The sequence below is a fragment of the Rhodamnia argentea genome, chromosome 8, assembly GCF_020921035.1.
Source record: "Rhodamnia argentea isolate NSW1041297 chromosome 8, ASM2092103v1, whole genome shotgun sequence".
Lineage (NCBI taxonomy): Eukaryota > Viridiplantae > Streptophyta > Magnoliopsida > Myrtales > Myrtaceae > Rhodamnia > Rhodamnia argentea.
This window is the reverse complement of record NC_063157.1, coordinates 11,919,607-11,941,320: the sequence shown is the minus strand read 5'-3', so window position 1 is coordinate 11,941,320 and position 21,714 is coordinate 11,919,607. Positions and strand designations below refer to the sequence as shown.

The 21,714-nt window shown below is 38.0% G+C and overlaps 2 protein-coding genes and 1 long non-coding RNA gene across 10 annotated transcripts; all 3 read left to right on the top strand.

Annotated features, from left to right (window-relative positions):
- The first annotated feature begins 323 nt into the window (after positions 1 to 323).
- Positions 324 to 20,768, top strand: LOC125316413. The gene is made up of 3 exons (XR_007199637.1): positions 324 to 335; positions 4,942 to 4,948; positions 20,070 to 20,768. It is a non-coding gene; the product is annotated as an uncharacterized LOC125316413 (long non-coding RNA).
- Positions 2,910 to 4,367, top strand: LOC115745392 (UDP-glycosyltransferase 13-like). 2 transcript variants are annotated; one of them, XM_048284708.1, is made up of 2 exons: positions 2,910 to 3,233; positions 3,324 to 4,367. In XM_048284708.1, the coding sequence occupies exons 1-2, from the start codon at positions 2,942 to 2,944 to the stop codon at positions 4,355 to 4,357; spliced, it is 1,326 nt and encodes a 441-aa protein (XP_048140665.1). In that variant the 5' UTR covers positions 2,910 to 2,941; the 3' UTR covers positions 4,358 to 4,367. The 2 variants fall into 2 exon arrangements, with proteins under 2 accessions (XP_048140665.1, XP_030536774.2); XM_030680914.2 differs by having other exon boundaries at positions 2,910 to 4,367.
- Positions 11,282 to 20,768, top strand: LOC115745344. 7 transcript variants are annotated; one of them, XM_030680848.2, is made up of 8 exons: positions 11,283 to 12,257; positions 17,740 to 18,045; positions 18,247 to 18,372; positions 18,677 to 18,757; positions 19,183 to 19,236; positions 19,334 to 19,366; positions 19,497 to 19,617; positions 20,242 to 20,768. In XM_030680848.2, the coding sequence occupies exons 1-5, from the start codon at positions 11,408 to 11,410 to the stop codon at positions 19,209 to 19,211; spliced, it is 1,392 nt and encodes a 463-aa protein (XP_030536708.1). In that variant the 5' UTR covers positions 11,283 to 11,407; the 3' UTR covers positions 19,212 to 19,236; positions 19,334 to 19,366; positions 19,497 to 19,617; positions 20,242 to 20,768. The 7 variants fall into 7 exon arrangements, with proteins under 7 accessions (XP_048140666.1, XP_030536712.1, XP_030536708.1 ...); XM_030680851.2 differs by having other exon boundaries at positions 19,334 to 19,367; positions 19,536 to 19,617; XM_030680849.2 differs by having other exon boundaries at positions 19,308 to 19,366; positions 20,281 to 20,768.
- Positions 20,769 to 21,714: the final 946 nt, after the last annotated feature.

The following is a 21,714-nucleotide window of genomic DNA, read 5'->3' as shown; positions in this document are numbered from 1 at the left end:
TCAGAACAGATCCAAAAAAATAAAGGACCCATCAAATGTACCATACATTAAGGCCCCAGGCAGCCCAATATCGAGAGCCAGTCCCCTCTTTCTTTTGGTAAAAATTGTGCAGCCAGAGGACCCCCTCACATTCCGATTTTTTTTCTTCTTCTTCTTCTCCTCTAATATGTTCTCAGCATCACTCAAAAAAGTCCTAAACTTGTTACAATTATGTTAATTCAATTTTTATTTTTTTTTATAATTTAGTTATAAATCTTTCGTTGACCAATAATTCATTCGACCAAAAATCGCTGCTGTGGATGCCAGCCATCCTAAGTGGCACGTTTGGTACTAATGTAAACATTTTCTAATAAAAATATGTAAAAAATTAAAAAAATAAATAAAAAAAAAGAAAAATATAAAAAATAAAATATTATTAAAATGATGGTTGTGCCACATAGGGTGGCCGGTATCCATGTCAACAATCTTCCGCCAAAGTAAAAATTTTTTTTAATAACCCATAATCTTGAAATAGGATCCCCGCAGTTCAACCTCAAGAATAGTGAGGCATATGATATGGGCCTAGTCCGGAACCACATTATAGTAAATGCAACACAATACGTGTTAGGGTTCCAAGTCCATTTGAAAAACCAATTCCAGCACATGCCCTAAGGAAGACTGCGTCCGAATTGGACACAATCAAGGTAACATAACCCGAGGTGCCAGAACTACCGGACCACGAAACTTCAGCATCCTCAGAAGGAACACATACAAACGAGATAAATACAAAAACTAACTTTCTAAAATGTGCTATATCTTTTTATTTATTCAATGTGGTCCCCAAACTTTTGGATTGAATCATTACTAATTTTTAGTTGATTCAAAAGATTGTCTTTTTTTTTCTCTCTTGTGGGAAGTTAATTAGCTCGTACCATGCAACAAACCTACTTTTACAAGATCCTTTTTCCCCTTCGTGAGTGGTGTGACAAAGTTTCTTTAGGAGCAATTTTTCATCTTTGGGGTATCTAAGAGTGCTCATGATAACACTACTGGAAGTAGATTTATACTTTATAAAACTTATTTTTTTTTTATTTTTTTTTTTTAAATTTTTTTTTTTCACTTATAATTATTTTTCCCCAATTGAAAAGTTAAAAAAAGTAGCTTCTCAACTCAAGAAGTACTCTAAAAACAAAAAAGGACTTGTTGATAAAAAATAAATAATATTTTTAATAATAAAAAAGAAATTTTAAAAGTTTTAAAATGAAGTATAAATTTTTCAGCTGCAGACAAAATCTTCATAGAAAATTTCCTGTTAATAATGTTTTAGATGTATAAATTTTCTACTATTACCAAACGAATTTCTATTATCAAAAGTCAATTTATTGAGCAAAAGTAGAAAATCAAATATTTTTATTTCTTCTTTTTTCGTTTAGTCTACAAGTTTACAATTCATCGAGCGCAACGTTTTTTTTTTTATACGAACCTCCAGAAAATTTCACAGCACTCACACGTGAAATCACATATATTTTTTTTTTTAAAAATTTTTTTATTTGTAAAACCCAAAAAATAAAATATCCTTAATTAAAAGTCAATTAGCATACTACAATGTTATACTCCTGCCCCATTTCTTTCATCTGTTCTCAGACTAGTAATTGCAAAACTTTGGGCCACCTCCCACTTTAGAGCAACCTGGGAAATAATTTTAAGTTGCATTCAAATCACTATAATTTTTTTCAATTTTACCCACGTTCAACTTTCATAAATCCAAAATATCTAAGAAAACCCTAATTTTGTTCTACCGTTGAAGGCTCCACGAGATCCTCGGGCCTCGTTTGAGGTCGCTGACCTAGACGGCTCAAAGAAGGAATGACCATGCAAAATACAAGCTAGTTAAATAATTAAGAGTTTTTCTTTAAAAAAATAGTAAAAGTCATTTACAAGGTATAGCTTTTACCAAACGTCATTTATGTTAAAGTTGTGATGCATTTTTAAAATACACTTTAAAATATTTGCATTTTAAAATCCGTTTAGCCCATTTTGCGTTTCCCAAATACATTTACAAAAGCGAACCACAAGGCCCAGAAACCACAGTGGACTATTTCACCTCTCAAGTCTTAGTTAGTAGATATTTTCTTCATTTGGTAGATAGCCGATTAGTTTACTTCCTAACCAAATTTCCTCGATACCGGACATTTATGATAAAACGCATAAAACTTATTTATCTAGTATTTTCATAAAAAAATGCGGTGGAAATCCCACAAACGAGTGATCAATATTTATGTGTTCCCAAGGGCCTCTCCAAACTAAATATTTACAAAGCACCCATGTTTTATATATATATATATAAACCCTATAGATATTCTTAATCATTAAAATACAACATCAAACTTTTTCAACGCTCATTTTGTCCAACTTCAATCTATCACTTGAATGTTATAACTTAATAAAAAAGCCATGATTTAAAATGTGCCATCAAAAGTTATGGTATTCATGGTGAACGGATTTTGAAAATTGTAGTGTTTAATTGATCGATTGAAAAATTAAACTATCAAAATAAGCGGCATACAATAGTTACGGCACTTACGATGTACTTTCTTCAGGGTACGGAATAAGGGCAAAAGTCAAAGAGAATCCAGACCATCTCTAGGACTCCTGAGTATGTACTCCTCCCTTTTTATCCAAATCAATCAAGAAAGCACTAGCAAAATCAAATTTGCATTCTCTGACAAAGTTAGCTGGGTGTGACTTTTTCCAGTCCGACAACTAGAAGCGAACCATGAGAAGACTCCCATCTTCCTCACATTCTGGAGCGTGAAGCAAAAGCAACCAGTCCATAGACATATTCTAGCTGCTTTCCTGGACTCCATCTGCCTACAGATTCCTCAATGTTTTTATATAGGGATGTTAAGGTCCAATTCAGCTTGTACCTTCAACGAAATAGCAATTTTTTTGTCCTCTCGAAATGTCACAAACCCGGGCGCAAAAGAGCACTGTCCACGTGGCTCTATTTCCGAGCTCCGGGATGGGCCATCTGACGCCGTTTCTCCGGTTGGCCGCCTCGCTCGCGGCGGAGGAGGACGTCCGGGTCACCTTCATTGCCGCACACCCGACGGTCTCGCTCGCCGAGTCGCACGCCCTCTCCAGTTTCTTCACCAGCTTCCCTCAAGTTATTCCCAAGCAACTGTGCCTTCTTCCCCTTAACGAGTCTTCTAGCGACACCGACGATCCCTTCTATCGCCATTACGAAGCCATCTGTGCGTCGTGCTGCCTCCTCCCTCCCCTCCTCTCGTCGGTATCTCCGCCCCTTTCTGCTCTCATCACGGACATGAGCTTGCTATCCGCAGTCCTTCCGATCTCCCGAGCCATCAACCTTCCGAATTATGTCTTCTTCACGTCGTCCGCTAGAATGCTGACGCTCTTCATGTCCTTCCATCGGATATTCGTCGCGAAAGCCATGCCCGGTTCTCAGGATAACGAAGACGTCATTGAGATACCGTATCAAGAACCAATACCCGTCTCATGGTTTCCGCCGCCCCTATTAGAAGAAGAAGACAACTTCCTAAAGAACTCTCTCACTCAGAACGGCAAGAGCATGATCGACGCAGATGGCATTTTGATCAACACGTTCCACGAATTTGAGCAGGATACGTTAACAGAGCTAAACAGCACGAAAATGCCTCGAGGATTGCCACCTGCAATTGCCATTGGGCTGCTCCCACCAGCTAACTTCGGAGAGTCGCATTCTCATCCGTCAGCTTGGTTGGGCGATCAACCGGTGGGATCGGTTATTTACGTGAGCTTCGGCAGTAGAACAGCCATGTCGAGGGAGCAAATAAGAGAACTAGGAGTTGGACTGGTACGGAGCGGGGTGAGGTTCGTATGGATGGTGAAAAGCAAGAAAGTGGATCAAGAAGACACAGAGGACCTGGAAGATGTGATCGGGCAAAATCTGGCGATGGCAACCTCGGGCGGGGCGGCGAACGGCATAGCCGTGAAGCGCTGGTTGAACCAGAGCGAGATACTAGGCCACCCGGCGATAGGCGGGTTCCTGAGCCACTGCGGGTGGAACTCGGTCACAGAGGCCGTGTGGCACGGCGTGCCGATGCTGGCGTGGCCACAGCACGGGGACCAGAAGATCAACGCAAGCCTGGTGAGAAGGGCGGGGATCGGGATTTGGGAGGAGAGCTGGGGGTGGGGCGAGAGGGATGCGGTGAAGGGAGTGGAAATAGCGGAGCGGTTGGCGGAGATGATGAGGGACGAGTGGCTGAAAGCACGGGCGGCGACGATGAAAGAAGCCGCCAGGGCGGCCCTTGGACTTGGAGGATTAAAAGCACTGCTCGCCGAGATGCGGCCAAGTGGAGCGCGCCTCGATGGTTAAAATCGGTATAATATAATGTTTAACACTCGGCTAGCCAACGGGGTCTCCATAGCCCCCACTATTGCCGGGCGAGGAAAATATGTAATTAGGAAAGTAAATAGGAATTCGAAAAATTTGAATTGAGTACTTCTTATTTTGATTTTATGTCTGATAAATAAAAGCATGATTTAATAACTAAATATTTACTTTGTTCATTGTCAATCCTCCGAAATTAACGAGGGATATCATGTCAACGCGGAAATTAGTAATTTCGTTGTCTTTCGTGATTTTTTTTAAGGGCTTCCCAAACATTTTTTTGGGGGAGATGCTAAATATGAAGTGTGAATTCGAGGGGAAAAAAGGTTGGGGGGTGGGGGCCGGTGAGGCGGAATTGCCAACTCGATTCGGGTAGATCGGACAAGGGTTTGATTGGTCAAAGGCAGCTTTTTACCACACCCACGTGCGCATCCCAATCATGAAGCCCCACCCTAACGCTCTTTGCCACTTCATGCTGCCTCCGTCCTTCCACACCCTCTTCCTCATCTGATTCTTTTCCAATCAATTGAAAATATGACACAGAGAGAGAGAGAGAGAGAGAGAGAGAGAGAGAGTGTGTACACAAAAAGATGCTATCATGCTTTTGTTTGGATACTTATTTCGAGAACTTGTTACTCATTTAACAAAATGAAGAGTACCCGACTGCTTTATTCAGTTACGGATATGGAATGATACATTGAAATCATACGTAAAGAAAAAAAATAAATCCTATTTTTAATGGTTCGATCTTTAGTTTTCGACGCCATGAACGCCGTAGATATTATCTTCAACAGGAGAGTTGGAGAAAGTCATAAAAAAAATTTAGAGAATTTACAGATTAGCATTACAACATATATATTTCCAAATAGAAGAATAGGATCGAAAAGCAAGTCCGACAACGTCATGGTGAAGGTGCGGGTGATGGCCCCGCTCCATTCGAGGCCAAAAACTCTTGCAGACATCCTTAATCTTCGTGCTCTTATCTCTCATTCTTTTTTCAGCATTTTGTTCTCTTTTTCAAGCATTTGGTGTACTTTTCAGTTTTTCATAGAAAAATTTACCCCCCCCCTCTCTCCTTCGGGGAGAGAGTCAGACCAATGCTTGCTTTCCCTCTTTGGATGTTCCCACACTAGTTATGGGCTCTCTGGATTAAACAAAAGCTACTCCTTACAAAATGAAGAGGTTTGTGAGCTCGTCACCACATTTCCTATCAATAATAGCGAGCCAAGAATTTCATATTGAGGGTGATGGACAGTAAAATTTAATTTACATAAAACTAGAATGTATCTTTACAATTTTTTCCTTGTTTTTAGGGGATATTTAGAGACCCAAGGAGTGGGGGGCTGTCACTGGCCTTTTTAGTTTCACCAATACCTATGGAAATACTAGCTAACAGTTAGGAAGTCTTACCACACAAGACATGTTGCGGCTATATAATTTAACACAGCTCTATTGCAAATTTGCTTACGACGTGAATCGAGCTGGTGACGGCATAAAAGACAGGTGAACTAACACTAGAGGGCCAACCACGTCGGTGGTTATTATTTTGCCCGACAATCGACATCGATATAGGGCTTTATTTCTGTAAATATTGCGGCTTCATACTTATGTCTCTCAATATGATATTGTACATGGAAAAGGTGTCGATTCGGTTTTGGCGATTCATGACACAATTGTTAATATGGTCATATCTGTTGTTAGGACTAGAGTTGAAAACAATTGACGTTGGTTAAGAAAGGTACAAACTAATATACTCAAGTGACTATCCGAATATATTATTGGTTGAATGGTTTTGACACTCAGAAATATTCGATAATTTCTCCCAATCATAAACTCTTTTTTCTTTGAATTTTCCTTTTTTTTTTTTCCCTGATCGAACAAGAAATTTCTTGATTGTTTCTCCGATTTAAATTCCAAGGGAAGAGCATCCACCAACCACTACGCCTATTCAATGACAGTTCACCTTGGGCCACCAATTGGGCTTTGTAAACTGTAAGGCCCAATCCAAGTTATTATGGTTAGAGAAAGCCAACCACTATTTTTCATCAACATAACTTATGCAAAGAGATGCTTGTAAAAAAAAAGGGCATGTTTGGTTAAAAATTTTGAGCTTAAACTATTATCTTATTGGGGAGACTTCAATTCAAAATTGAAATCAGATATGAGGGTATGTCAATAGTTGTTGTGATTATTAAGAGGGCTTGATTCTTTTCCACCCATAATTTAGCGATATCAAATTTTATTTCTTGAAGATGGGATTATTGCATATTCATTACAAGTTAAAATATTAAAAGCGGAAAAAATGCCAAGATCAATTGGAGTTATGGAATTGAATACATCGAATACATATGCAAAACATAGCATATGATTCTTTAGATTTTTTATTTATTAGACTATGTATTTATTTTTGTGCCAAATTTTTTTTTAGCAAATAGTTGTTGATATTTGCAAACAAAAACAAATAGTTGTTGATATTATGGGAAAAATAGAGGGTAGATTAAAGGGTGGATCTCTTCCTCACATGTGATAGATGACGTTTACATCTAGTGGAATAGGAGGAGTGGAAATCGTCCAATTAGTTCATAAACTTATACTACATAAAGCCAACTTAGTACTAAATTTTGCAATTTTTCCATTGAGTCATAAAATGTTGCATGAAATTTCAATATAGTCATTCCGATCAATTTTTGCCGGAGATCGTTGATGTGGCAGTGTGCCAAGTAAGAGAAGTAACCTAAAATATTAGTAATCTTAGAGGGCTGTTATGTGATGCCATCTTATGGGGAGAGTGATTGGTTAACTAATGACCAACAAGATGAATCCCTATTAGTTCATACTTAGTGGGCTATTATGTGATATTTGGGCATTTGAGAGTTGATTATCCTTAAATGAGTGCACATATAGGTCTCATTAAGTCCAATGTATATGATGACATTAATAATTAGGCATGCTCCTATTTCTACGGAATCCCTTCCTTCCTCTCTACCCCCAAATTATTGTTAAAAGAATCTCTAATGAATGAAATTAGCAAGTTTTACATGAGAACAGTTACATCTTAGACTTCGCATATATATTTGATTCATGAACTTGATAACTTTCACTTCTTTATGGAGATGTGAATTGAAAAATATTTAGTTTGAACACGTGTATCATGGATCTTGAATTAACTAAGCACCTAACACGCACGTACTCACTTTATTTTCAAAAAAAGAAGGTTCCGGTCCTTTGATATCATGTTTAGTAAAAAACTAAAAATTAATAAAAATTATCCACGTCGGCACTGGAACGACGCCACGTCGATGTCGGCGGTAAAGTGAGCTGAATTGGCACAATTATAAAAAATTTAGGACTCAATTGGAAAAAAAAAAAATTTATGACTGAATTGGCATAATTGTAATAGGTTTAAAGTTTTTTTGATAATTTTCCTGCAACAAAACTGCACAAGGCAACCAATTTGGCAGCCCATAAGACCAATTTCGTTCAGAAGCAAAAGGACGCACGACACGAAATACCAAGAAACTTAAAATGCTCGGATCACGCGGATCAAACCCATTAGGGTTATTTGTTATTTGAAATCGACGGTGAAATTCACATAATCAATGATTAAGATGTTTTTGGTCCACGTGAACTATAGACAAAGTGATGATTGGTCCATGATCAAGGAAAGTTGTCAAGAGACGATGGAATATAGAAGCAGCCACGAATGAAAACTACGACCTATGATGATGGATTAATGACACAAATGATCTTTGCATTTTAGCTTAATATATAATATGATTCATGAACTTTTAATTTGTTCAATATGGTCCCCGAACTTTAGTTCAACTTGCAATATGGTCCATGAATTTTCAATTTATTCGTTATAGTTCCCGAACTTTTATAACATATTCAACTGAGTCCCCGAACTATATGAAAATATTCAAGATTGTCCTTCAATTAATTCAAGTTCAAAGATAATATTGAACATTTTCTTGTACTTCAGGGACTAAATTAAAAATGTACCAAAGTTTAAGGATCACATTGAATTAATTAAAGTGCAAGGACCACATTGAGCTACAGTTCGGGGATCACATTATATATTGAGCCAAAGTTCAAGCCATTTGTGTTATTTTCTCTATAACAATCGTAAGAGAGATTCATGTCAAATTGCTGAAAAACTGAGTTAGAGCCTTCTATTGGAATTCGTTTTATACCCAAAACTTACCTGGGCGACCTCGAAATTTTCAATCCTAAAATCCCCAATTTATGGTGCCTTGGAGTCCTAGATTTTCCTTAATAATTACTTAGAGTAATGATACTTTAAGTACCTAAATTTTTTCTAAGAGTGCTTTTGTTTGGAGAAAATTTTCATGAAAAAGGAAGATGATTTCCAAAATTTATTAGGGCTAACAATACAACCTAGAGGGAGTTAAATAGGTTATTTGAAACCTTTTCAATTTATGCGCAAATAAATAGGTGTGAAGAAAAGATCGGGTCGCAAAAGATGTTTCATGAAACAATATCTAGATGTGCACAAGGATCAATAAATATCATTTAAAACACAAGCACACAAGATATATACTGATTTGGCTTATATGCAAAGTCTACATCCACTCTATAGAATTAAAAACCACAATTCGGGCTAAAATGCACTACCAACTACTTCAAATTACAAACAGTATGTGCTGATCCTTTAGATGATATGTCACATTATCTAAATTTAGTCACACTACTGGATCAGTACACTTGACTTTCTCAAGGTTACAAAGCAGTAAAATTATCTCAAGAAGATGTTTTTTAGTACATCAAATGATCAACAAGAAAAACAGCTTTGAGCAAATGTTTGGAGTCTGTATTTATTCGTGTCTCTCTCTCTCTCTCTCTCTCTCTCTCTCTCGTGATCTGCTCTTTAATAGACATCAGCAACATTACCCGATGAACAATGTGGAGGAGATCCAAAAGAGCCATTAGAGACAGTTTGACCTACAACTTCAGAACCAGAACTGCCCATACAACTGCTTTTTCTGAACCAATGTAGGCTATCCAAAAATAGGTGCTTTCAACTGTTGTTTCATGCTGACTGCCCTACTAAATTCTGACATGTGCTAGCTTACCGTTCCTAAGAAGCTAATTTATCTTCCCATCGTGTATTTCCATCAAACAATGGCTATTTTCTTCTTTTTTCAAAGAACATTTTATGTGTTGAAGAGCAAACAAAACCGAAGACTTGATCTTTGAGTGTCAGATACAAACATCATCAATTATCAAATCTTTTAAGTTTTCACGTGATGTTTTCATAAAAACGCTTCGGATGATACGCGATCCTCACATGATGGCTGTGTCATGGATATCATGTGATCCTTGAAAATTTTAACAAACATATGCACATAACAAGATAGAACATATATCAAGGATAGTTTAGAAATCATCAAAATGTTTTACGAGATGTTTCATTTTCAGAAAAACGGTTTGATTTCCTTTGAGTGGTGATGTGTGACCGAAAACATTTTCTAATGTTTGGATCTCATTTGAAAAATAATTCTAATATCTTAACTTTATCAGAGGAAAAAAAATCGATTTTTTTAATAATTTTTATTTTTATATTAAAATTACTTTTTATACTTCTTTTTTTCTCTTTTTCTTCTTCATCCGCCGGTTGTCGGGCCTTCGTCATGGCCGGCAACCGGCTACACAAGTTCAAGGCTCGCCATACCCGTTTGAAGAGTTCAACTGCTTAACTGGAAAAAAAAAAAAGTTCAAGTGCTTGATTGGGAAAAACATTGAAAGTTCAGATGTGCCCAATCCAATAATCATTGTGTACTTTGGAAATGGCCAATCTCAATAAATCGTGTCAATCTGCATACGAGAATAAAAGCCACACGTGCATAAGTCACCATAAGTACTTTGGAAATCGTGACGATTGAAGTGGAAAATGTAAACTGATAAAGTCTGATATGGCAAATAAAGACCATAGCGGCAAACGATCTAAAATTTCTCGCGACGAACATAGATGACAAGTGCGGATGACGAGGCAAGTGACAACTTTGCATAATGTTTCCTCTTTTTAATTTTTTCCCCTCGTTGAATTCTTCTAGTTATTTTTCTATACGAGGATTTGGACTATTCATAAGATCTCCACGGGATGGTTTTGCGATGTATGTAAAATACTCTTCTAAGATTTGAAAATCATCGATTAAAGTAAGTATTTTATTTTGGGACCCCGTTCAGAGGAGTTATTCCAATTCGGGCCAATCCGTTTTGACAGATTTGCCAATGGTTTTTTGGCGTTTTGGCACACCACAAAAATGCATAATTAAGTGACGGTACACTTCATGAGAAATAGCCTATTTTGTCAACAAATATTAGATGTGCGCTAGATATTCACCTCGAATAAGCATGGGATCCATGGTAAGAAGAATAATGTTTAAAACGGCTAAAATGCAATCTTTAAATTCAAAATGAATTAAACCCGGCCACACTAATATCTTTGACTGAAAGTCCGATGGATGAGAATATGTGCGTGAAATTGGCGAAATTGCTATGTTTCTTTTTATGTATACTTGTGTGTGAGCTTAAATACTAAAGTTTTAAAATAAATCTTCGATTTTCAATTTTAGGATGACTTTTAACTAGATCTCGTATGCTAGGCATTAATTGCAGAGCTTACATTAAAGGTAATATCTGATCATCCTCGTATGATTATTATTATTAGTTTTTTTGTCGATAAACCAAGAAATTATTTGATTTGTATAGAAATATGGTCTAAAATTTAGTGCTAGAAAATTTGCTCAATTTTTTTTTTAAAAATCTCTTCCCCTTGAAAGGAAACCTCCAAGCTTATCTCTCCCAGTTTTCAGGTTAGAATCACTAAACGAGCACGACGGGGCACTAACACGATTAAAATAATAATTAACAACGACCTTGGATCTCCCACCATTCTTCCTTAGCCCGACAGGCCAAGCCATGTCCTGTGTCTCTCTCTTTCTCTCGCTCGCTCGCTCGCACCTGAAAGAATCACCAACAGCCAGAGCTCCAGCAGTCGCTTTTTGAGCTCTCATGGTTGTTGTTCAAGCCTCCAAGCTAACCATCCCCAACCTCTCTCTCTCCCCCTCTCCGGCCATCGCCTCCATCCTCTATGACCCCCACTCTCTCTCTCTCGCCCTCATGCACTCCGACTCGTCCTTCTCTCTCTACCCTCGTCTCTCCCCTCTCTCTCTCCCCTCCTCCTCCTCCCTCCCCCCTCCGCAGACCCTCGTCCCCCCTCCTTCTTCCTCCTCCGCCTTCCTCCTCCTCCGGCGGGATGCGGACGATTCGAGCTCGCGGGTCGTTTTCCTCGTCTCCGGCCCGCACAGGGGCGGGTCCCAGATTCTGCTCCGCTTCTTTGTCCTCCAGAGCAGCGGCAACAAGTTCGCTAGGGCCCGAGTCGTTTGCAAGCAGAAAGGCCTCAGCTTTGACCCCAGCTCCGGCGTCGTGTTCGATAATCGTCATGGGGTTTCAATTAAGATTTCTGGGTCGACCAATTTCTTCGCCATGTACTCGATTTCGAGCGGCAAGATATGGGTTTTCGCGGTCAAGGCCCTGAGAGATGGGGTTACTGGTGGTGGGGGTCATGATGGGGGGGCTTTGGAGTTGATGAGGTGTGCGGTGATCGAGTGTTGCAAGCCGGTTTGGTCGATTAGTTTTTCTTTCGGGTTGATTGTTTTGGGGGAGGAGAATGGGGTTCGGGTTTTCAATTTGATGGCTATTGTTAAGGGAGGAAGCAAGAGAGTCAGGAATTTGAATCCGAATGGGAAGCTCGGTAATCGGCAGTTGCCTAATGGAGTGACTGGAAGTGGGATTGCAGGAAACTTCGAGAATGCTCGCAATGTTAGTTTTGAAGGGAAGAATGATAAGCACCCTGCATCTGGTGAGTGGCTTTTTTTGTGCTGTTGTATTTACTTTTGCCAAAAAGGTGTTGCTTAGATCGTTGTTCATTCTATTTTAGCTCCTTTGTACGTAGTGTGGTTGTTAGTATGATTCTTGCACAATATCTGTTTCAAAAATGCGGTTTAGCAGCTATGATTTGGTATATGCACCAAAGTAGAAGTTATTCGGAGAATTTCATAGGTTAGCTTAACTTAACAAGTCAACTTTACCTTTGTTGTTATGCCTTTTAGACATTAAAGAGGTCTTAGTCCATGACAACTGTATTAAGCTAGAGAAGATTTTAGAGATTGAAGTAGAGGTTAAGAATGGGAAATGAGAGGAGTGAGAGAAAAACCCAGAGGAGAGGAGTAAGAACAAGATCCGGAGGGAAAATCTCTGCCATTTAAATAATGTTGGATTTCCTGTTTGCCACACTTACTCCTGTTACATACTGAATTATGAAACAACAAACTGCCAATCAATTCACTAATGAATTATGACTAAGTGTTTACAGAAACTTAACTCACATTCAATGCACTTTTTCCCCAAGTAACTAAGTATTCCTAACTCCAGCTGCTTCATCATCAATCTTCTTCAGTTTCTTAATTGCTGCCATGCATCAATGTTCTCATAGCATCTGCTAACTTGCTCTTGCACTTCAAAGTTGTTAAGTTGTTATGTTAGTTACAATTTAGGAGGTGCCTTTCTTGTGGTATTTCTCCTTATTTTCTTTCGGAAGTCTACTCATCTAGTCATTAATCTCCACTGTGAAAACTACTGTTGAATTTGAATAGTGGTTCTGTCTTGGTAAGGATGATCGAAAGAAAAGTGAACACCAGAACGATCATTGCCTTTGGAGATTTCAACTATTGCTGATTATCTTCTTCCACCTTCATTAATTGATTGTGTTTACAAGAATACAGACCTTGTCCTCTACAAATGGACCTTGTCTTGGGAAAGGATGATCAAAAGAAAAGTGAGCACCAGAATGATCATTACCTTCAGAGATTTTAACAACTTCCGATTATCTTCTTTGACCTTCATTAACTGATTGTGTTTACAAGAATACAGACCTTTTCCTCTACAAATGGACCGAACCGAAATTGTCCTCATTTATTCTAAAATTTCTTTTAAGTGTAAATCCCATGCCTCCCTTAAATACCTCATTTACTTCAAATACTGAGTTTACATGACGATTTTCACCTTCTTGTTGAGAGCTTACCAAAGCTCAACCTTGAAGTGGGATCTTCTCCAATCTAGAGGATCTTTCACTTTTTGGGAGCGGCTCAATTTTGCTATGCATAGATCTCTCTTTGGTTATACTGAAGAAAGAAGTGGACGGTGGCGCAGTAAGAGTCTTCGTCGTGAATGTCTAAATAGTACGAACCGCTCCATGTATATCTTTGCTTCGGAACAAAACAATTAGAATTAGCCTCGGTCAATTGGAATGTACATTACACATGTAGGGTATCTTCAAGTCGAGATGATCCATCGACCTAAGACGAAGAGAAAAGTCTATCTAGTTTATTTAAGTATTCGGATAGAATTTTAACCACTGCTTGAGCAGATAGCTACAAATATTTCATTTGACATGCGGAGTTCTGATTTAACAATGGATTTACATTATGCATTAATGGAAATTTTTCGATGTAGCGAGTAATAGCTCTCGTTATTTGCTGTTGAAAATTCTCGTTTAGGCAATTCATACCATCCATACATAGTGTTAGTAGCATATTGTTCTGGGGAACTAAGGTCCAAAATAGGGAAGCAAAGGTGTTTTCACAACTCCACCACTCTGTCCATTTTGTTCCACTTAATCCCTATCTCATGGCCACATATTAAGCGAAACCTTTTTACTGTTACATGAACTGATTTTCATCTCAGCATGGGCAAAGGCATCTTTTTCTCAAAAAGTTCTTTATCATTTGATTCGATAGGCTTCCGTTAGATAGGAAGTGATTTAATGAATACTATTAAGTCTTGAGTAGAGTATTAGAACAGAAAATTTCGTCAGGTGATAAACTATAGGTTCTACCAGAACTAATAACATTCAAGATTATATAGGTTTAGCCCTATGTTTCTTATCCTTAGGAGGGCTTCCTCCAGTACCAGGCTCTTTTGGAGAACTCCATCTATTTTGATGTGGATGGCAGGCAGATCCGTTCTTCTTGGTTTCGATGGATTCTTTACGAGTGTTATTTCTATATACTATTATTTAAAACTAATCATGCTATTAGTGACTGGACGAAACCAAGAGAAAATGCCTCCCGTGAAATTTAGAAGATCCCCTTTAAGATCAACAATTCCATCGGATTGAGTATGATTGAATGTGATAGCATCTACTATTCTAGGAATATCAATGAGCCAAATCATTGAAGTTATTCAGTATGCCCTTTTTTAGTTCCAATAGTAAGTTGTAATGCATGTGATTGATCTCTATTAATTAATCTAATTGTTTCTGAGAGCTTTTTTGTAACATGTATATGAAGTCATCTCGTTTTTGAAGCAGACTTTTAAACAATTCTTCAATAACTTGAAATTCCAAATTAGTTCCTTCAATACCTTCAGCAGCCTGGAAAGTGCTCTGATATCATTTGATATGTGTAGAAATTTTGGCAAGACTGTGAGAATGAAATAGATGACAAAAATGGAGAATGAGGGACAAGTCAGAGAAAAAAATGAGAGGAGGAAGAACTGGATCAAGAGACTAAATATCTTTTTCTGTTTTCTGATGTTGAAGCTCCGGTTTGCCAGACTTTCTCGTTTTATATACTTGATCACACTACGAGTACTCACTACGATTACTGACTGACTCGCTAGTTTCTTGTTTTGCTTTTGGAGTATATAAGGGCTACTCATCTGAACTTAACATATGCGAATGCACGTCTTTTTCCGCAAGTAACATAACCATGTCTCTTCCTAAGTCTTAACTTAAGCTGCTTCACCGTCAATCTTGATCGGTTGCTTTAGTTCTGCCATGCATCAGTCCTACTGATACTAAATTTTTTTTAACTTTCTAGAATGTTGCTGTTTGGTGAACTCTGATAGAAAAAGAGGACATGCCTTAGTTCCTGGCAACGTTTATGTTGATGGCTGATTAATCCCAGCAGTTGCAAACATTCAGGTTTCTTCTTCAAAGTGCATTGATCACTTAATCTAGACTTATTGCATGTCATCTAGTGTATGGGAAAAACACTGAGATTTTACATGTCATCTCACCTATCATTCCAAGGCTCCATGATTGTCATATAAGATAAGCTGTAACTTTCCTATTACACCCCCTATTTTGAAGTTCCTGTTTGCATGGATGGGCCTTAATGTGTGTAAAATGCTTTATTTGTAAGGTGTTCTATATGAAGGAAGAAACTTGCAAGCTAGTTCTCTTTGAGTTGGTACGAAAAAGGTGATGTGACTGAGTGTCTAGTAATTATGCTGGCAAAGCTAAGTCTTTAGGAGAGCATGCTTTTGCTTGGATACTAAGCATTAAGTTCGTGATGCTGGTGAAATTGTACATCCATATGGGTGCAAAGAACTATGAACTTGGATTCCCTTTCTGTCAATTGTGTGATACTGTTATAATGTGCTGCATGGTGAAAAACCAGTCTGACCCTAAGTACCAATTCCTAGACTATGCAAGCAGTTTTTTTCTTTCCATCATAGGTAAGATTATCTCGCCTCTCTTGCTGTGATTGTTGTCTTTGATTGTATAATAGTTGGTTCTGTGGTAACTTTTAAGGTGAATGACCTTGTAAAGGCTACTCCTCTTTCCACTGCAAAAGAAAATTAGTTCCACTCTCTCCTGTGAATATGTAATTTGAGCTCTCGGGGTTGCTTCTTGTGAGATTTTGTAGGACTACTACCAACTGTTCTAAAAGCTTAAGCTGTTAGATGAAGGCATGGTTTAATATTTAATTACTCTAATACTTCCCCTCACACTTAGTCCGGTCTTTTTGCCTAGTATTAAACGTAGACATATTTAAGTGGGGAGGCAAATGGGGCCTGGGCGATTTGAACTCGGGATCTCCTGCTTTGATATCATGTGAGATTTTATGGAACTACTGTCAACTGTTCTTAAAACTTAAACTATTAGATGGAGGCGTGATTTAATATTTAAGTACTCTTAACACTTGTTTTGAGCATGATTCCTCGTCAAGGTTGTTTTATAGGTGTAAATCTGCTCTATTTTGTGTGGTTCTTGTCATCATTTTCAGCGTACTTGCATCTCTAAGTGATATTACATAACTCTAACTGCCATGCGATACTACGATTATGTCACACTTCTTTTTTTTCTTTTGTTCATGCCAGAGTGAGTATTAAACCTCTAAGCAAGATAATACAATAAAAAGCCTGAGTCACCTATCAAGAAAGACAATCATAAGAGGCCTGTTTTCTGGTCTCTGTTTCAGTTGTAGCTTAACAGCTAATTTTTATCAAAACGATGCATGCATCTAAATTAGTGCTAGCGCTTTTTGTTCTCTAGTTCTTTCTATTTCCATTAGAAAAGCTACTCGGTCAACCATATCCAGGCATCAACTCATAGCGTGTATGTGTGGTTGTTGGAAGCGTGGACCTTTGAGTCCTACTTGGTTGATCATATCTCAATAATGTTGATCCGGCCAGTCAACCATCAAAACAACAAAATTAAGCCGTATCTCACTAAATGAGGTCAACAATATAAATCATTCTTGGCCTTTGTACTCAATTTTTTTATCAAGTCTTCTTTAAGTTCGAAGTGTTTAATATTTCATGTATTTCCTTATTTCCATGCCTTTTTAGGTCTCCTCGTCCTCCTTTTTAGATTGAGTATATATCTCCACTGGAGCATCTGAAGGACTAAGTTCGAACTGACAAAACCATTTTAAACGACCTTCTATCATCTTATTCTTGATTGGATTCACAACTACTCCTCGAATAGAGTTTAAGTACTTATTTTAATTATTTGCTTCTTCTCATAAGATTGATCATATGCTCCAATGGCTGGATTTTTCAATCTGTCTAGGTTTCTGTTACTAGAAATAATAATCATTTGTACATGCAAGTAGCATGAATAATTGAAGACAAACAGCCAATGTGGTGTTAATTAGTAACTGTAGACTATCATATGCCTGATTTGAAGTTCTTATCGAAGTATTTCATCTCGTCATATGTTTCTGAAGATAGGCTAGATTGGAATTATAAACCAAAGAACAAGCTCTTATCCTCAGCTTATCTACTATTGTTTTACACAGTTTTTGTCAGTGTATAACTGGCTTATGGAATGAGACTCATATAATTGATTTCTTCTAATTATCTTTTTCATCTCTTTCCGGATCTCTGCTAGTGTGTCGTTGAGTGTGCTGCCTTTCCTTTAACTTTTCTTCCCCTTTTTTTTGAAGAAAGACTTAATACATGGACTATTAGATTATGATTGGTTTTGTTATTTATCATGTTTTATATTGGCTGTGGTCTTCCTAACAGTGATGAAAATGTATTATTTCCTGCAGTGAAACAGTCAACGGTCAAGTTAAAGCAAGAGGCCAGCAATGGGAGTTCTTGTTTTGTGACATTGAAGAGCGACGATGATGTAGCCTCAACTTCTATATCCACAGCAGTGATGTCACTTAAAGCACTTTATATCCAACCTTTGTCCCCAAGATCCTTCATTGTTTTGGATTCAGTTGGAGATTTACACCTTGTATGCCTGCCGAAGTCCAAGACACCCACTGCTTCTGATGTTAATTTCCATTTGAAGCATATGCCTCATGTCATGAAAGTGCAACACTTGACTGCTTTTCCTGATATTACAATGAGTAAGGTGCTCTCTCTCTCATTAACGTGATGTTTTAGATGCGATATATTGGGAACTGTATTGTGACTTTTGCCTGGTTTCTCACAGAGCCAGTGTAGTGTGCTGGTGTAGGTTTTAGGTTCTTGGAAGTAGTGTCCTTGATTAAATTGTTATTTAACTCTTATCATTTATGTAAAAATTACATCAACAATGATTTTTGTAGGTACAGGAACTATTTGGGTAGACGATGGTTCTAATACTGTGCACATGATGGTTGGATTTGACATGGAGGCTGCTAACGATGCTAACAATGGAAATCAGAGTCATGAAAGGCTGACGCAGATTTCAGGTTTTCATTACATACAATTTATAGATTGTCTGCAAATAGATTTTTGGTCGTGCTGCTTCCATTTTGTATTACCCGAAGAATTACATCTGATGAGTATGATGCATGCCTCTCGTTTTATTAATCTTTCTAAGATATATAGTGTAGCACTTGTTTGGAACTTATTGGTTGCCTTTTCTCAACTAACGATAGTCATCTGATTCCCCCATTTCAGCGATGCTTTTTATTTGTGTCCATTTCCTGTTTCTTCTTTTATTGATACCAATGCAGGGGTTGGTGACTTACATATATTGTTATCTTTTGCTAGTTGTCCAAGCAATTTTTACGAGCGAAAAGATTCAAAGTATCATTTCCCTGGCATCAAATGCTATTTTGATTCTTGGACAAGGTAATCTTGATCTTTCATATATTTACTGCAAGAGTTATCCAAACCCCCTGAACTGACACAACACCCACCCCACCCAAAAAAAAAGAAAAAATACATTCTACTCGTCAACATGGAAGATAATGAGAGGGAGGGAGGGAGGGAAGCTGAACGTTGTATTGCCAAGGTTAATTAAGAAAGGAAGCCTTTCATTCATCTTCGGAACAAATCCTGTCATTCCCTGATGAGTTCTAACATCGGATGGGAGATCAACGGCAGTTATAGTCAATACCAGTTAAACATAAGCTCGGGCTGTTGCGAGAGAGATGTTACAAGGAAGCTCTCAGAGACAATTAGATTAGTTAGATTAGTCAAGTTAAGCTTTAGCCATGTGATGAATCTGTTCTCTAGCCCATCATTTCACATGGTCCTTTATCTCTTTTAAACAGGAAGCCTGTATGCATATGCCATTTCCTAAGTCGCTCGTGAGTACTTTTTACCTGGTGAGCTACTCACATATTCTGGATTCTCTTGTTTTCACCTTGCTGCCATAGTTATGCTTATTAATTTTCAGGTCCCTGGATACTTGCATGTTTTAAGGTTCTGAATGGTTCCTGAACTGATGTTTAGAATGTAAGTGGTTTTAAATTGCGTGACCTTCTGTCTTTTTTGTTTGGTTTGAGTTAGTTATGGTACCTGATCTGAGATGATAAAACTGTCGCATTTTAGCAGTGTGAATTAACTGGATTCACTGCAATTTCAGTTGGTCGTGGTCCTATTTCTGCTGTTTGCTGGGCTTACATGTCTGTTGTCAAAATTGGGAGCTGCAGCGTTCTCATGCATCTAAATATTTTGAGGACCTCGAGAAGACTGAGCTCTTGGAGGTACGTAAAGTTTTGAGCATACTCAATGGACTGAGGATTCTGAATGCAACCTTTAGCTGGACATTGTTTTGGAATAATTTGTGGCCTCAGGGTGCTGTGGCATAGAATATATCAGGAAAGTCTTAAAAAAAGGGCGAATGTTTTTTTCCCGCTTATGCCTTTACAATCGAACAATTACCTTAAGCTCATTGGATAGCTTATCTCATTTGTGCCTCCTTGAAGAGATGTTTTATCAGAACGATTACCTTAAGCACATTTAGGTAGTTGGCGTGCAATGTTTTCTTTTCATAGCAGAGCTTTAGAATTTGGTTGAGTGGCAGCTAGTTTCATATCTTGGAAAGGGTATTATGTAGTCAAAGAACATTAGAGGAACCATGTGCAATTTAGAGAAATGTGCTTGTGTAATTTGGTTCCTCTTTCGAAATAAATCAAGATGTGAGAGAGCAGAAAAGGCTGCACACTAAACAAGGATGCAGATGAATTTTGATACCTCATGATGCGAGCTTCTGTTTATGTATTCTCAGTTGAACCATTTGTTATGTGAGAACTCTGGATATGATTTGAAGGACTTGTATAACTGTGATCATACGTAACTACTTCTTGGCTTCTAATTCCTTCAAACAGGTACTTCCGTCACTACCACTTTCCTTTGTGAAAGTACAGTTGCATGGACCGGTTAATTGCCCATAAAGGATTTCGAAATGTGGATCTCTACGGTTGAAAGCACCAATATGGCGCGCCATGCATCTTTGTGCTCCTGGCTGTAGAATCTACCGCTTCGCTGTTCGTGTTTATGGGCACGTGCAGAGGTTGCACTTCCATCTCTTCACTGCGGAGGTTGTACTTGCAGGGTCTATGTGCTTGTCCATCAGATGAAAGGTCAGATAGACTGGAGGTCCCTTTTGTCGCTGTTCTGTCAAGAACAGGATGAGGGTCCAATGCTATGTTCTGCCTTCTGTACTCAAAAAGGCTTTTAGGCTCGTCCGCATCGTCGTATCATTGACACAGATTGATCTGTTCTCCTTTGCAAGAATTGCGCGCTCTTATGTTGAAACAGGACCATTGTTTAGTTGTTATGTAAAAGAGAGTCAACGTCATCACCTATTAAAGCCATTAAGTATTTCGAGTGGTCAATCTGATGTTGCATTGCTAATTCTCTATGTTTTAATGGAAATCGCGTTTCTACTATTAACGTTGCTTGCGGGAAGAAAATTTGCTGCTAACCATGAAGAGTTACGAGTCGAGAACATGATGCAGAAGTTTTATCTCAGAAGAAAGCTGCACTTGATATGGGGTCACCCTGTTCTACTTGCTGGCATTAACGGCTGAGCTTTTCGCCAGTTTTGAATTTTATGGTAAATTTTTGATTGAATGGATCTATTATAACCTAAGAACGAAAATTACAGGGAAAGGCAGAATAGGAATCGTAGGGTCAAGAAAATCGCATCACAGGTGCTAAATCGTATGTACAGAATGTGATCGACCTATATGCCCCTCTCAATTTATTCAATCAAGCAGTAAAGTTCTACACCTTTCACATTGAATTAAAGTCGTAAAATTTTCGGGAATGCGAAATTAAGTTTTGAAATTTATGGGTGCAGGTGTGATAGGTATTTTTTGAATGATAAGCAGGCAATGTCTAAAGATTTATGGGTGCACTTTTTGCTTAGTGTCTTGCGGGCATGCTCAATGAAGAGATTTTGGCCATCAATGTTGTCAGGTAGGGAGTTAAACAATTATGCAAAGTTCAAAATCGATAAAATTATAAAAAAAAATTAAATTTATTATAATTACTAATTATGTTAATTTAATTCATTTTGCCGCCAGGCGTTGATCGGCAAATATTTAATTATATCTTAATGCTTTCAGATTTTTAATGGTTTTATTATTATTTTAATAAAATTCTGTCTTTTTTTTCCCTTTTTGGTTTGGCCCGCAAAAATCAGTAATTATTTTTAGAAAAATATTTTTTAAATTATTCATTTTTCGAGAGCCTTAAATATGGTTTTCCTTCCGCCATTCTAGGGATTGTCTGCTTGTCGACCTGCATGGAACTCCTGGACACTGGTGCGGGTGATAAAAATTTAGGCCAAGTGA